Raw genomic sequence first — 16,588 nt, 5'->3', positions numbered from 1 at the left:
TCAGCACAAAATGGACACCCCTCCCCAACAGTAGGGTCCAGGTGTACCAGATGCATGTTAGTGGCTATAGCTCCATGTATTATCCTCCATTGGAGGTCAGCTGTCCTCTTATCAATAGGCAGTTTGTACAGTGATCGCCAACAGCCTTGTGGAGAGGCACCTGGACCAAGCACATCCGCCCACCTCGTCGATTTGACCCCTTCCAGGGAAGATGCATGGGACACCTTTACACATACTCTGTACATGGCCTTCTTTCCCACCTCCTTGAACTCCCCCAAGCTCCGGGGTATCGAAGGAAAGCAGCATCCCCACGTCCTCCACGAATGCCCCGCTGCAGCACTAACAATCAGTGCAGGGAACACATAATCCAGACCCTCCTTCCACCGATCACAATTGGAAATGTCAGTCACATACTGCAGATGAAGCACTGGCAGGGAGTCACAGACTTCAGCGACAACCTTCCTCAGTAGGCGAGATGATCTGATCCCCGCTCTTTCTCCCAGCTCCTCCAACGATCTATTCCTGTTCCGCATCAGATGACCCAGTTTAGTACACCCCACGCCTAACAGGCATGAACGTAGGCTAGCTGAACCCAGAACACGGGACTGGATGGCAGTGTTGTGAAAAAGAGGCTCTTCAAAAAGCCACATCCCTGGTGGCGTGCTGGCCTTACGAGACTTCACAAAAACTCTCCAAGCCTGCATAACAGACTCATAAAATGGAGTCAGGCCAGGCAAATCACCCCCCTCCAGTTTTAAGAGGAAAAGGTGCTTATCTAAGCCCAAACAGCCAACTCTCCTCATCAATATATAGGCTGTGTCGACCCAGCTAGAACCGTCTCTGTACAACAGCCTCTGGGCTGCATGAAGCCGGAAAGCCATGATCCTAGAGGAAATATCCACCAAACCTTGCCCACCCTCGTGTAGTGGCAGGTACAGGGCTGCAGCTTTAATCCAGTGTTGTCCAGACCAGAAGAAATTGACAAGGGTCCTCTGAAGCTCTTGAATCAGACCCTTTGGTGGCTGTAAAATCATTAGTCTGTGCCACAGGGTAGAGGCAGCAAGATTATTAGCTACCAGTACCCTTCCCCTATAAGACAGCTGAGGCAGCACCCATTTCCATCTTGACAGTCTGGCACACCCTTTCTCCACTACACCCTCCCAGTTCTTTTTCTGAAAGACATCAGAGCCTAGAAAAACCCCCAAAGTCTTCATCCCATCTCTGCCCCACTGAAGCCCCCCTGGTAACTGTGGAGCGGACCCTATCTGAAGCTGACCTGCCCACAGCGCTTCACTCTTTCCCCAATTGACTCTAGCTGAGGAGGCCCCCTCATACACCTTTAGAGCGTTTGAGAGAACTTTAACATCCTCAGCCCCTGTAATAAAAACTGTCACGTCATCTGCATACGCAGACAGTGCTATCGTGGGACCCTTCATTACACCTGGCACAGAGAAACCAGTAAGCCTCGCTCTTAAAAAACAAAGCATTGGTTCAATTGCCAGACTGTATAACTGCCCTGAAATTGGGCATCCCTGCCTGATGCCCCTTTGGACAGGGATTGGGCAGCTCAAACCACCCCCCACCTTCACCATACACGAGGCCCCAGCATACAGTAAATTCATCCACGACAAAAAAACATCCCCAAACCCAAAGGCTTTCATTGTTTTAAACAAGTACTGGTGGTCCACACGGTCAAAAGCCTTCTCCTGATCCAACGAAAGTAAACCCACATTTACATCAGACAGTTTACAAATGTCTAAAACATCTCTTATCAGAAACAAATTGTCAACAATAGAGCGATCAGGTACACAGTAAGACTGGTCCTTGTGGACCAACAATCCCAAATACTCTTTCAACCTGTTTGAGAGACATTTAGAAACAATTTTATATTCTGCGCACAGCAACGCAACAGGTCTCCAATTTTTTATGAGAGCCAAATCCCCCTTTTTGGCAATAATGAAAGCACCGCACGTTGACAGGATACAGGAAGAGAACCCTCATTAAAAGATTCACACACCACTTCATAAAAATCCTCCCCAATAGACCCCCAAAAGTGCTTATAAAACTCAGATGGTAAACCATCAATGCCAGGGGCTCGGCCTGTTGAGAGCTGCATAACTGCTGTGGACAGCTCTTGCAGTGTAATGTCAGAGTCCAATGCGACTCTCTGCTCAGGTCCCAATTGAGGAAGACCGTGTAGCAACTGTTCAGTACACAGAGAGTCACAATCCTCCGCCTTATAGAGGGCAGAGTAGAAATCCACTGCATGTTGACGCATTTCACTGTCATCCGTGGTCACCTTCCCATCAGGGAGACGAAGGCAGACCATCTGTTTACGTTGCAGTGTCGACTGTCCTAGGTTAAAAAAGAAAGCGCTAGGAGCATCCATATCCTTGAGGGAAGCGAAACGAGACCTAATCACTCTTTCATGCAGAAACAATCTCAGTTCATGTCTCTTGTCCTGTAAATTCATGACTAATCCAGGGTCATTCTGAGTGAGCAGCTTCAATTCAATAAATTTGATGTCCTGTTCAAGGGCCTTGATAGTCTCTTTGACTTCAATTCGAGACAGAGCAGTATACTGTTGACAAAATAATCGTATTTGGGCCTTCCCAACCTCCCACCATTGTCTCAAGGACTCAAAATTTCCTTTTGTAACCCTCCATTTTTCCCAAAACAACAAAAACCTTTCACAAAACATGACATCATGTAACAATTTAACATTAAAATACCAGTACGATGATGACCTTCGTGGACAGGACAAATGAATATCAACAGTAACAAAATGGTGATCAGAGAAACCCACAGGAGTAATGTCACACCTTCCAACCCTACTACAGTAGTGATCAGATATATACAACCTGTCTAACCTTGCTGCACTGACACGACCTTCATAGATTTTTAGCCATGTGTACTGCCTAACTTTTGCATTCCTGACTCTCCACACATCAGAAAGCTCAAACTCAGTTAGTAGACCAGACAGGCAAGTGGCTGACCGCAGGTGAGGTTCTTCAGCGGTGCGATCAACAGTAAAATCCACTGTACAGTTCCAGTCCCCCCCTAAAACCATACAACCCTCTGGGTCACACTGTCTTAAAGTTTCCTTTATTTTATCAAATACAGCAATACGCCCTGTACCCTCATTAGGAGCATAAACATTCAAAAAAAAAAAAAAAAAACATAACCTCCGCCTTGACCAATAAAACCCGACCCTTGACAATCTCTGTTGTAGATACCACAGTCACCCCTAAGCCTGAAGAAAACAAGATTGCCACCCCAGCACTGAAATTAGTACCATGACTGAGTATATGCTGCCCCTCCCACCACATACCCCAGTCAACCTTATTTTCCCTTTTCTGTTTTATTACTTCTAATACCCAAGCCCTCTTATTCCTGTCCCTTCCACCATTAATATTGAGAGAACCTACCCTTAGTACCTCCATATAGAAAAGAGAAAGGAAAAGCAGAAGAAACCACAGAGAAACCAAAGAGAAAAAAGAAGACACCCTATGAAGCATGATCAACATCATTGTTTACATTTTCTCTTACCCTGACCACGTTTCCTACTACCTTTTGCTGCTGTGACAGCAGTAACAAATTTCCTCAAGCGAAACCGCTTCTTCTCACTTAACTGGTCTAACCCCACCGTCTTCTGTAACATCACAGCTGACCTCACAAACTTATCAACATCAAAATATTCTGCCAATTTGACAGATTTCCCAAAAGTCTGATCCAAAAACCTATTTACCTCCTTTAGATCATAAATTGAGTCGTCACCAGCTGCTATCATACCAATAGAGATATCCATATCCTGCTCCTCCTCAACTGAGGCCACAGACCCCTGACTCACTTCTAACACATCCCTTTCATCACTCCCCACTTGCAGCCCATCACTCGTACCAGGCATCTCCTCCACTACCTGGGAGACTAGCCCCACCTGAACCCTATTACTAGTAGTGGGCATCTCCTCCACTACCTGGGAGACTAGCTCTACCTGAACCCCATTACTAATAGTGGGCATCTCCTCCACTACCTGGGAGACTAGCCCCACCTGAACCCTATTACTAGTAGTGGGCATCTCCTCCACTACCTGGGAGACTAGCCCCACCTGAACCCTATTAGTCGTAGTGGGCATCTCCTCCACTACCTGAGAGACTAGCCCCACCTGAACCCTATTACTAGTAGTGGGCATCTCCTCCACTACCTGGGAGACTAGCCCCACCTGAACCCTATTACTAGTAGTGGGCATCTCCTCCACTACCTGGGAGACTAGCCCCACCTGTACCCTATTACTAGTAGTGGGCATCTCCTCCCCCTACCTGGGAGTCTAGCTCCACATGAACCCCCTCCTGTACCCCGTTACTCATAGTGGGCATCTCCTCCACTACCTGGGAGACTAGCTCCATATGAACCCCCTCCTGTACCCCAGCACTCGTACTGGGCACCTCCTCACCAGTCTGAGGAACTGGCTCTTCAGATCTATCCTTGCTTTCTACAACAAAATGTTTCTGCTGCATAACATTTCCCTCTAACACAAGTTGCAACTCCGTGTCCTCAACATGGATAACTTGTTCCTCAGCAGCAGGTGCTTGTGGCTGCTCTACCGCTGTCGGCCCACCTCTCCCTACATCAGTGGGCCCAGGCGTTACGAGGACCACCTGCGCCCCTCCCTCTGCCTTCTCCCTTTTCGGGCAAGCATGTCGCTTATGACCAACATCCCCACACTCAAAACACCGTTGACTACCCGTACTAGCATAAGCCATATACAATCTATTGTCATACTTGACTTTAAACGCTAACTCCAAAGTCTGCTCCGGTGAGTCCAAAAACATAAACACCTGTCGCCGAAAAGACATAACCTGTTTCAACGCCGGGTGTTTGCAACCCAACGGGACAACCTTAATTGAACTTGCAAACTTCCCAAAGCGCAATAACTCGCGCTCCAATAGCTCATTTGGAATAAACGGCGGTACATTTAAAATCGTTACCCTTGTTGACGGAGAAAAAAGCGGCGTAACTTGAATAAACATTCCTTTAAGAAGTACGCCTTGCTCAACCATACGATTAACAAGACACTCTTCTTTAAGAAAAACCACCACCGCTTTATTCATCCGTGACGCATAAGCAACATTCTCATATCCTACCTTCTCTCCTACGGCGACCAGAAACTCCTCCACAGTGACAGTAGCTTCAGTAACACACCTAAAGCCGTGCCGAAGTGACAGGGACGGCATCCCCATTCGGCTGCCATCCCCGCCAAAAACAGGGTAATTTCGATACGAAAACAAAATACTTAATTCTACCACAACAAACAAATAAAAATAATAACCTTAATCATGCACAGAAGAAAACAAAGAATGCCACCAAGAAAGAGAAAACCTAAAGAAAGTTCTGAATATCTAACTCTACACCACACACCCACTCCCTTGCTCAAACAATTCCCAGCATGCACCAAACACTCCCAGCATGCAGAGAGAGAGAGAGAGAGAGAGAGAGAGAGAGAGAGAGAGAGAGAGAGAGAGAGAGAGAGAGAGAGAGAGTCAGCTAAATAATAGGTTGGATGGTGTAAATGATGTAAAATCTAACAACTCTACAGAGTGAGTAGGAGAGGCTCTAAGATAGTACAGTACTGACTCTAAGATAGTACAGTACTGACTCTAAGATAGTACAGTACTGACTCTAAGATAGTACAGTACTGACTCTAAGATAGTACAGTACTGACTCTAAGATAGTACAGTACTGCAGCTGTGACCTCTATAAACACACACACAAATACACACATTATAAAACTCAGTGCTTCTCTGGACTCTTTCACTGATGCTTACCAGAGCACTATTTCATTGACAAACCCACAAGCATAAAAGCACACACACACACACACGCACACACGCACACACATGCAAGCATGCACGGACACACCACACACAGTAGATGTGTGGTCTGTGCCCCTGATGGTTAGAAGAGATTGATAAAAACACAGTTCTCTCAAACAAATGATCACACCAGTTCCCTCACACTGAACACTGGGCCCCAAAAATGAATGGCTGACACACACACACACACACACACACACACACACACACACACACACACACACACACACACACACACACACACACACACACACACACAGGGTCATATCGCATGGAGCAGGGGTTGAGACCTTAAAAATAAAGACCAGTTGATGTCACACATGAGCCACCAATGGGTCTGCAGCTGGGAAAGAGATTGTGCGTGCGTGTGTGTGTGTTCAAAAGATTCAGCACCAGGTTGATGTTTTCCAGATGTCCTGCTCTCCCCTGCACAGCCCCCAACTCTAACCCACCGCCACACACCACTACTGGGACCCCTCTCTACTGGAGGACCAAGCTTACATATGGGGTAAGCCAGGTTGCAAGTTCAGATACGGGGCCTACTGGGGGGCTCAGACTTCAGCTTCAGATAGGGTGCATGGGCTGTACTGGGGGGCCCAGACTTCAGCTTCAGATAGGGTGCATGGGCTGTACTGGGGGGCCCAGACTTCAGCTTCAGATAGGGTGCATGGGCTGTACTGGGGGGCCCAGACTTCAGCTTCAGATAAGGGGCATGGGCTGTACTGCAGGGCCCAGACTTCAGCTTCAGATAGGTGGCATGGGCTGTTTTGGGGGGCCCAGACTTCAGCTTCAGATAGGTGGCATGGGCTGTACTGGGGGGCCCAGAATTCAGCTTCAGATAGGGGTCATGGGCTGTACTGGAGGGCCCAAACTTCAGCTTCAGATAGGGGGCACGGGCTCTACTGGAGGGCCCAGACTTCAGCTTCAGATAAGGGGCATGGGCTGTACTGGAGGGCCCAGACTTCAGCTTCAGATAGGTGGCATGGGCTGTAAAACCATGATGCATATTCAGTGCATTGCTAGGGCCTTCTTGAAACTATCACAGCCATAGTGCATTATATCATAAGCTGCTGCTGCTAGTGCTGCCTCCAAACTAGGGCAGAGAGGGACCGTTTCCTCCCGTCCTCTTCCATCTCCCTCTTAGGCCCACACAGGAGCAACTGGACTGAGGGGGAGGGAAGGCAGAGGGGGAGAGGAAGGGGAGGAGGACGGGAGGACAGGGGCTGGAATGTGCACATTACGTCTGCCATAGGCAGGAATGCCCTTCTCTCTCTACACAGCATGTTTTTACAGTACACTCTGTATGGCTCCTAGTACAGTAAACTCCCCTGTACACTCACACACACAAACATACACAGCATTACCTCTGAGTATTTCCTCTGCCAGGCCTCCAGTATGGCTGCGGCCTTGTCTTGGTTCCAGTTGATATGGGACACCTCCTCATAGCCCTTCAGGTGCTCAAACATCTGCTTAGGGGTCATCAGCTGGAACATGGTCTGTAACGCCTGGGCACTACACACACACACACACACACACACACACGACAGAGAGATCACGTCAGATTCACTGGAGCAGCGGTTCCCAAACTAGGGGTCGTCTGATATGAAAATGGGGTCGAGGGAGAATTTCCTAAATGTATATATACAAACACTACATGACCAAAAGTACGTGGAAACCTACTCGTCGAACATTTCATTCCAAAATCATGGGCATTAATATGAACTTGGTCCCACTTTTGCTGCTATAACAGCCTCCACTCTTCTGGGAAGGCTTTCCACTAGATATTGGAACATTGATGTGGGGACTTGCTTCCATTCAGCCACAAGAGCATTAGTGAGGTTGGGCGATTAGGCCTGGCTCGCAGTCGGCGATCCAATTCATCCCAAAGGTATTCAATGGGATTGAGGCCAGTCAACTTCTTCCATACTGATCTCGACAAACCATTTCTGTATGGACCTCACTTTGTGCACGGGTTCATTGTAATGCTGAAACGGGAAAGGGCCTTCCCCAAATTGTTGCCACAAAGTTGGAAGCACAGAATCGTCTAGAATGTTATTGTATGCTGTAGCATTAAGATTTGCCTTCACTGGAACTAAGGGGCCTAGCCCGAACCATGAAAAACAGCCCCAGACCATTATTCCTCATCCACCAAACTTTACAGTTTGCAGTATACATTGGGGCAGGTAGCGTTCTCCTGGCATCTTCCAAATTTCAGATTCGTCAATCGGACTGCCAGATGGTGAAAAGTGATTAATCACTCCAGAGAATGCATTTCCACTGCTCCAAAGTCCAATGGCGTTGAACTTTACACCACTCCAGCCGATACTTGGCATTGCGCATGGTGATCTTAGGCTTGTGTGCGGCTGCTCGGCCATGGAAACCCATGCCATGAAGCTCCCGACGAACAGTTCTTGTGCTGACGTTACTTCTAGAGGCAGTTTGAAACTCGGTAGTGAATGCTGCAACCGAGGACGAACAATTTATACACGCTACGCGCTTCAGCACTCGGCGGTCCCGTTCTGTGAGCTTGTGTGGCCTACCACTTCGCGGCTGAGCCGTTGTTGCCCCTAAATGTTTCCACTTCACAATAACAGCACTTACAGTTGAGTGGGGCAGCTCTAGCAGGGCAGACATTTTACGAACTGACTTGTTGGAAAGGTGGCATCCTATGACGGTGCCATGTTGAATGTCACTGAGCTCTTTTGTAAGGCCATTCTACTGCCAATGTTTGTCTATGGAGATTGCATGGCTGTGTAAATGATTTTATACACGTGTCAGCAACGAGTCTGGCTGAAATAACCGAATCCACTAATTTGAAGGGGTGTCCACATACTTTTGCTTATAGAGAGCCATTAGATCATGGGAAAAGCCCACTCTTGACAGTTGCACTTGAATCATTCCCACGGTGAATGGCTAGGCCCGCTACGCTATGAAACCACACACTATTGCAGAGACTTGATATTACCGGCTGCAATTGATATGGTGAAAACAATTTTTGGGGAGGTAGAAGCACAGAAACTCACATCAGTGCCTTTGTCAGATAACACCGTGAAACAAAGAATTTATGCTATTGCAAGCAATCAAGAGGAAACTCTGCTTGAACGACTCAAACTCCCCAGCTCATGCTCTCCAAATGGATGTTACCTGTGAGGGCCGAGATGCCGAGATGCCCATGCATTGACTTTTGCTTGCTATATATGTCGGGGGATGCTATTCTTGAGGACATATTGTTTTGTCTCACGATACCTGAGCATGAAACGGCACAAGGGATGTTCAGTGAGCTGCGTGGCCATATTGACGAAAAACAGATTCCATGGGAGTGAATATCAGACTTTTGCACAGATGGGGCTCCATCTATGGTGGGACGCTGGGCAGTACTCTAGTTATGAATGAGTCTCCCTCTGCCATATGGACACATTGTATGATACACCGAGAGCAACTGGCAGCAAAAGAGCTGAGCACAGAACTCGGAGATATACTGATTGTAAACTACGTCAATCCGCATCAACTGCGCGCTCGCCTGTTCACAAAACTATGTGGCGATATGGGATCAGAGCATGACGATGTTCTACTTCACACCGAGGCTTGGTGGTTATCGTGGGGGAGTGTGGAAAGATGTTTTGCATTGAGAGAGGAACTTTTGTCATTCACAACGGATGTAAAATTACAGACTTGGTTGACTTTCTATATAATGAAAAGAAAATGTGTCTCGTTGCTTATGTAACTGACATATTTGGGAAACTGAACAAACTGAGCACAAGCATGCAGAGGAAATACAAATACATTCTACAGATGAGTGACAGAATCAGTGCATTCAGAGGAAATAATTATTATTGGAGAGAGTCTTTCAAAAGTGAACGTTGCCCCGTTTCCTCGGCTGTGCATGTTTCTAACAGAAAAGAGCATCAGAAAGTGACTGCTCACCTCCAACACTTGGAAGAGCACGTTGGGACCTACTTCCCAATCCATTTGACTATTGACATGCCGGTAAGTGAAATTGAACAGCTGATCGAGCTGTCATGTGAACAAATGCTGCAGACAACGCATTCACGGGTCACTACGGAGGAGTTTTGGTTCCTGACTCAAAGGGAATACCCTGCCCTCTCCCTCTGAGCATTCAAAACAACTGGGAAGTCTCCGACTTAAACGTGTTCAAGACAACTGGGAACTCGGTAAAAAACGAGCACCGACTGAGAGAAATCGTTTTGAACATTCATCCAACTCGGAATTCCAACTCAGGAACTCTGACCTCTTTCTAGAGCTCCGACTTTCTGACCTGAAGATCATTGAAGTCATGATTTGACCTCGTATTTTTCACAGTTGTCATGAAAGCACCATAAAACAAATGGTACCCTTTGCCAGCTAATATCTATGTGAAGCTGGATTCAGTGCTCTTGTCTGAATTAAAACAAAATATCGATCCAGGTTGGATTTGAAAGCAGAGATGAGGTGCACACTGTTGACAACTCCACCTACCTATGAGATGCTCTGACATGACATGCAGCACACCCATCTCATTAGTGGTGGTGAGATAAGATTCATTATGCCAGACTAATTTGCAGTTGACTGTCATAGCCCCGAATAAAAAAGTAAACATTGGCTGTTAAATACAACAAAAAATTCACATGGTTGGGGTCGCGAGAATTTCAGACATCAAAACGGGGTCGTGGGCCCAAAAAGTTTGAGAACCCCTGCACTGGAGGCTCCACAGTCCACAGCAACCTTTTCATGATATACTGTAGCAATCAGTGAGGGCAGAGGGGGACACATCCTCCTATACAAACCCTGAAGGAGGTCACTGGTTTAAGATCTATTCTGCACCAGTTTGCTGGAGAGTCTTTTTCAACTAGTGCTCTACCACACATATCTAGCCCTAACCTCAAAGACACACACACACACACACACACACACACACACACACACACACACACACACACACACACACACACACACACACACACACACACACACACACACACACACACACACACACACACACACACACACACACACACACACACACCAGCCAACACCCCTGAGTCAATGGAATTGCAAAAACATATTATTATTATGTTAGAGATCCTGGGCTGATATTATTATTATGTTAGAGACCCTGGGCTGATATTATTATTATGTTAGAGACCCTGGGCTGACATTATTATTATTATGTTAGAGATCCTGGGCTGATATTATTATTATGTTAGAGATCCTGGGCTGATATTATTATTATGTTAGAGATCCTGGGCTGACATTATTATTATTATGTTATAGATCCTGGGCTGATATTATTATTATGTTAGAGATCCTGGGCTGATATTATTATTATGTTAGAGATCCTGGGCTGATAATATTATTATGTTATAGATCCTGGGCTGATATTATTATTATTATGTTATAGACCCTGGGCTGATAATATTATTATGTTATAGATCCTGGGCTGATATTATTATTATGTTAGAGATCCTGGGCTGATATTATTATTATTATGTTAGAGATCCTGGGCTGATATTATTATTATGTTAGAGATCCTGGGCTGATATTATTATTATTATGTTAGAGATCCTGGGCTGATATTATTATTATTATGTTATAGATCCTGGGCTGATATTATTATTATGTTAGAGATCCTGGGCTGATATTATTATTATGTTATAGATCCTGGGCTGATATTATTATTATGTTATAGATCCTGGGCTGATATTATTATTATTATGTTATAGATCCTGGGCTGATATTATTATTATTATGTTATAGATCCTGGGCTGATAATATTATTATTATGTTAGAGATCCTGGGCTGATATTATTATTATTATGTTATAGATCCTGGGCTGATATTATTATTATTATGTTAGAGATCCTGGGCTGATATTATTATTATTATGTTATAGATCCTGGGCTGATATTATTATTATTATGTTATAGATCCTGGGCTGATATTATTATTATGTTATAGATCCTGGGCTGATATTATTATTATGTTATAGATCCTGGGCTGATATTATTATTATGTTATAGATCCTGGGCTGATATTATTATTATGTTATAGATCCTGGGCTGACATTATTATTATTATGTTAGAGATCCTGGGCTGACATTATTATTATTATGTTATAGATCCTGGGCTGATATTATTATTATGTTAGAGATCCTGGGCTGATATTATTATTATGTTAGAGATCCTGGGCTGACATTATTATTATTATGTTAGAGATCCTGGGCTGATAATATTATTATTATGTTATAGATCCTGGGCTGACATTATTATTATTATGTTATAGATCCTGGGCTGACATTATTATTATTATGTTATAGATCCTGGGCTGACATTATTATTATTATGTTATAGATCCTGGGCTGATAATATTATTATGTTATAGATCCTGGGCTGACATTATTATTATTATGTTATAGATCCTGGGCTGATAATATTATTATTATTATTATTATTATTATTATTATTATTATTATGTGACAGAGATCCTGGGCTGACAGTATTATTATTATTATTATTATGTGACAGAGATCCTGGGCTGATATTATTATTATTATTATTATTATTATTATTATTATTATTATTATGTGACAGAGATCCTGGGCTGACAGTATTATTATTATTATTATTATTATGTTACAGAGATCCTGGGCTGACAGTATTATTATTATTATTATTATTATTATTATTATTATGTTACAGAGATCCTGGGCTGACAGTATTATTATTATGTTACAGAGATCCTGGGCTGACAGTATTATTATTATTATTATTATTATATTACAGAGATCCTGGGCTGACAGTATTAATATTATTATTATTATGTTACAGAGATCCTGGGCTGACAGTATTATTATTATGTTACAGAGATCCTGGGCTGACAGTATTATTATTATTATTATTATGTTACAGAGATCCTGGGCTGACAGTATTATTATTATTATTATTATTATTATTATTATTATTATTATTATTATTATGTTACAGAGATCCTGGGCTGACAGTATTATTATTATTATTATTATGTTACAGAGATCCTGGGCTGACAGTATTATTATTATTATTATTATTATTATTATTATTATTATTATTATGTTACAGAGATCCTGGGCTGACAGTATTATTATTATGTTACAGAGATCCTGGGCTGACATTAGCCTTAATCTTTGTGGGTAATAAAAGTGGCAGCAGCTAGTATAGGTGATGTAGGCAGCATGCATCATGGGTAGTGCCACTGTGGGCAGTTTCAGAGATGCAATTCCAGGCAGCTAAAAGGCCTGTAAGCAGCAGCAAAAATGCCATGCCCGCTATGCCCGCGGCCCGCCTAAAAATCCCCTTGGGCAGCTAAATAACACACGCATACTAATGTGAACACACACAAACACACATGCTCACTCAGACTCACACACACACGAATGCACATAAACACACCCACATCTCTAATGGCCAGTCCCTGCCAACCAAGCAAAAATACAATCACAAAAACAAAGAAATACACAATGTGTGTGTGTGTGTGTGTGTTCATGTACGTGTCCGTGTATATGTGAGTGTATGTGTGAGTCTGAGTGAGTGTGTGTGTGTGTATATGTGTGTTTAGAGTTAAAGGGAACTAGTGCCTGCCTACTTTAAACTGCACTTTAATTAGATCATCTCCGGGGCATTTGTTAAATCACAAACAAATCTCCATAGTCCAGTTCTCTCCAAACCATGCCAGGCAGAAAGTGCTTACTGTGCATTCTGACCTACACTAAGGATTTGTCCCAAATAGCACTCTATTCCCTATGTAGTGCACTACTTTCACCAGAGACAATAGGGAACTATATAGGGAATGGGGTGCCATTTTGGATGAACACTTAATGTTACTTGGAGTGCACTTTGTTTATGTATACATGTACAGTATGTAGCCTGGCCAACTGAGTGTTAGTGTGCGTTTTAAGTGGTGTGTGTGTGTGTGTGTGTGTGTGTGTGTGTGTGTGTGTGTGTGTGTGTGTGTGTGTGTGTGTGTGTGTGTGTGTGTGTGTGTGTGTGTGTGTGTGTGTGTGTGTGCAGTGCTGTAAATCTTGCAGTCATTAGCAGATTCCATTGAAATCTAAGAGCTCCAGCTGTTCCTGCTCAACTCTGGCTGTGCTGCCTGGACACTAAATCCACTGTATATATACACACACTCTCTCTCCCTCTCTCTCCTCTCTCTTTCCCCTCTCTTACGCTCTCTCTCTTCTCTCTTTCTCTCTCCCTCTCTCTCCTCTCTCTTTCCCCTCTCTTACGCTCTCTCTCTTCTCTCTTTCTCTCTTTCCCTCTCTCTCTCTCTTTCTTTCTCTCTCAATTCAATTCAATTTAAGGGCTTTATCGGTATGGGAAATGTTTATATTGCCAAAGCAAGTGAAATCGAAAATTAACAAAAAAGTCACCCGAACAAGGAGAGGGACCGACTTCGGAGGAAGTCGTGACAGTTCCAAAAGAATAAAGACATTTCAAATGTCATATTATGTCTATATATAGTGTTGTAATGATGTGCAAATAGATAAAGTACAAAAGGGAAAATAAATAAACATAAATATGGGTTGTATTTACAATGGTGTTTGTTCTTCACTGGTTGCCCTCCTCTTGTGGCAACAAGTCACAAATCTTGCTGCTGTGATTACACACTGTGGTATTTCATCCAATATATATGGGAGTTTATCAAAATTGGATTTGTTTTCAAATTATATGTGGGTCTGTGTAATCTGAGGGAAATATGTGTCTCTAATATGGTCAAACATTTGGCAGTAGGTTAGGAAGTGCAGCTCAGTTTCCACCTCATTTTGTGGGCAGTGTGCAAATAGCCTGTCTCCTCTTGAGACCCTTGTCTGCCTACGGCGGCCTTTCTCAATAGCAAGGCTATGCTCACTGAGTCTGTACATAGTCAAAGATGTCCTTAATTTTGGGTCAGTCACAGTGGTCAGGTAGTCTGCCATTGTATACTCTCTGTTTAGGGCCAAATAGCATTCTAGTTTGCTCAGTTTTTTTGTAAATTCTTTCCAACGTGTCAAATAATACAATTTTGGTTTTTCATGATTTGGTTGGGTCTAATTGTGTTGCTGTCCTGGGGCTCTGTGAGGTCTGTTTGTGAACAGAGCCCCAGGACCAGCTTGCTTAGGGGGCTCTTCTCCAGGTTAATTTCTTTGTAGGTGATGGCTTTGTTTTGGAAGGTTTGGGAATCGCTTCCTTTTAGGTGGTTGTAGAATTTAACCTGTTAGGGCTAGGGGGCAGTATTGACACGGCCGGATAAAAAACGTACCCGATTTAATCTGGTTACTACTCCTGCCCAGTAACTAGAATATGCATATAATTATTGGCTTTGGATAGAAAACACCCTAAAGTTTCTAAAACTGTTTGAATGGTGTCTGTGAGTATAACAGGACTCAAATGGCAGGCCAAAACCTGAGAAGATTCCATGCAGGAAGTGGCCTGTCTGAGAAGTTGTGTTTCATCTTGGCTCTTTTTATTGAAGACTGAGGATCTTTGCTCTAACGTGACACTTCCTACGGCTCCCATAGGCTCTCAGAGCCCGTGAAAAAGCTGAACGATATCGAGGCAGCCTCTGGCTGAAACACATTATCGCTTTTGGCAAGTGGCCGATCAGAGTACTATGGGCTTAGGCGCGTGCCCGAGTCGACCGAATGCTTTATTTTCTTTCGTCTGTTTACCTAAACGCAGATTCCCGGTCGGAATATTATCGCTTTTTTATGTGATGCCGGGCTATCTACTGAGAATATTGCAAAATGTGCTTTCACCGAAAAGCTATTTTAAAATCGGACATATCGAGTGCATAGAGGAGTTCTGTATCTATAATTCTTAAAATAATTGTTATGCTTTTTGTGAACGTTTATCGTGAGTAATTTAGTAAATTCACCGGCAGTGTTCGGTGGGAATGCTAGTCACATGCTAGTCACATGCTAATGTAAAAAGCTGGTTTTTGATATAAATATGAACTTGATTGAACAAAACATGCATGTATTGTATAACATAATGTCCTAGGGTTGTCATCTGATGAAGATCATCAAAGGTTAGTGCTGCATTTAGCTGTGGTTTGGGTTTATGTGACATTATATGCTAGCTTGAAAAATGGGTGTCTGATTATTTCTGGCTGGGTACTCTGCTGACATAATCTAATGTTTTGCTTTCGTTGTAAAGCCTTTTTGAAATCGGACAGTGTGGTTAGATTAACGAGAGTCTTGTCTTTAAAATGGTGTAAAATAGTCATATGTTTGAAAAATTGAAGTTTTTGCATTTTTGAGGTTTTTGAATAACGCGCCACGGGATTACACTGGCTGTTACGTAGGTGGGACGATTTGGTGCCACCTACCCTAGAGAGGTTAACGTCTCTTTTCTGGATTTTGATAATTAGCGGGTATCAGCCTAATTCTGCTCTGCATGTATTATTTGGTGTTTTACATTGTACACGGAGGATATTTTTGCAGATTTCTGCATGCAGAGTCTCAATTTGGTGTTTGTCCCATTTTGTGAATTCTTGGTTGGTGAGCGGACCCCAGACCTCACAACCATAAAGGGCAATGGGTTCTATAACTGATTCAAATATTTTTTGCTAGATCCTAATTGGTAAGTCAAATTTTATGTTCCTTTTCACAGCTTTGTGATAATTACCTGTGGCGCTGATGTTTAGGTCGAGGTACGCATTGTTTTTTGTGTGCTCTAGGGCAACGGTGTCTAGATGGAATTTT

The 16,588-nt window shown here is 43.6% G+C and overlaps 1 protein-coding gene across 5 annotated transcripts in view; it reads right to left on the bottom strand.

The window, feature by feature from the left end:
* LOC106580561 (protein patched homolog 1) overlaps positions 1-16,588 on the bottom strand; it is a 164,229-nt gene that overhangs the window by 101,327 nt on the left and 46,314 nt on the right. For all 5 annotated transcript variants that reach the window (XR_006760919.1, XR_006760918.1, XR_006760917.1 and 2 more), the window contains exon 8: positions 7,238-7,385. Coding sequence is in view for 1 of the 5 variants with exons in the window: in XM_014161750.2 (XP_014017225.2) it covers positions 7,238-7,385 (148 nt within the window). In the remaining 4 variants the exon portion in view is untranslated. The remainder of the gene's footprint in view (positions 1-7,237; positions 7,386-16,588) is intronic.

The sequence above is a fragment of the Salmo salar genome, chromosome ssa20, assembly GCF_905237065.1.
Source record: "Salmo salar chromosome ssa20, Ssal_v3.1, whole genome shotgun sequence".
Lineage (NCBI taxonomy): Eukaryota > Metazoa > Chordata > Actinopteri > Salmoniformes > Salmonidae > Salmo > Salmo salar.
The sequence above is the reverse complement of the archived record's forward strand: the minus strand, read 5'-3'. Positions and strand labels throughout refer to the sequence as shown.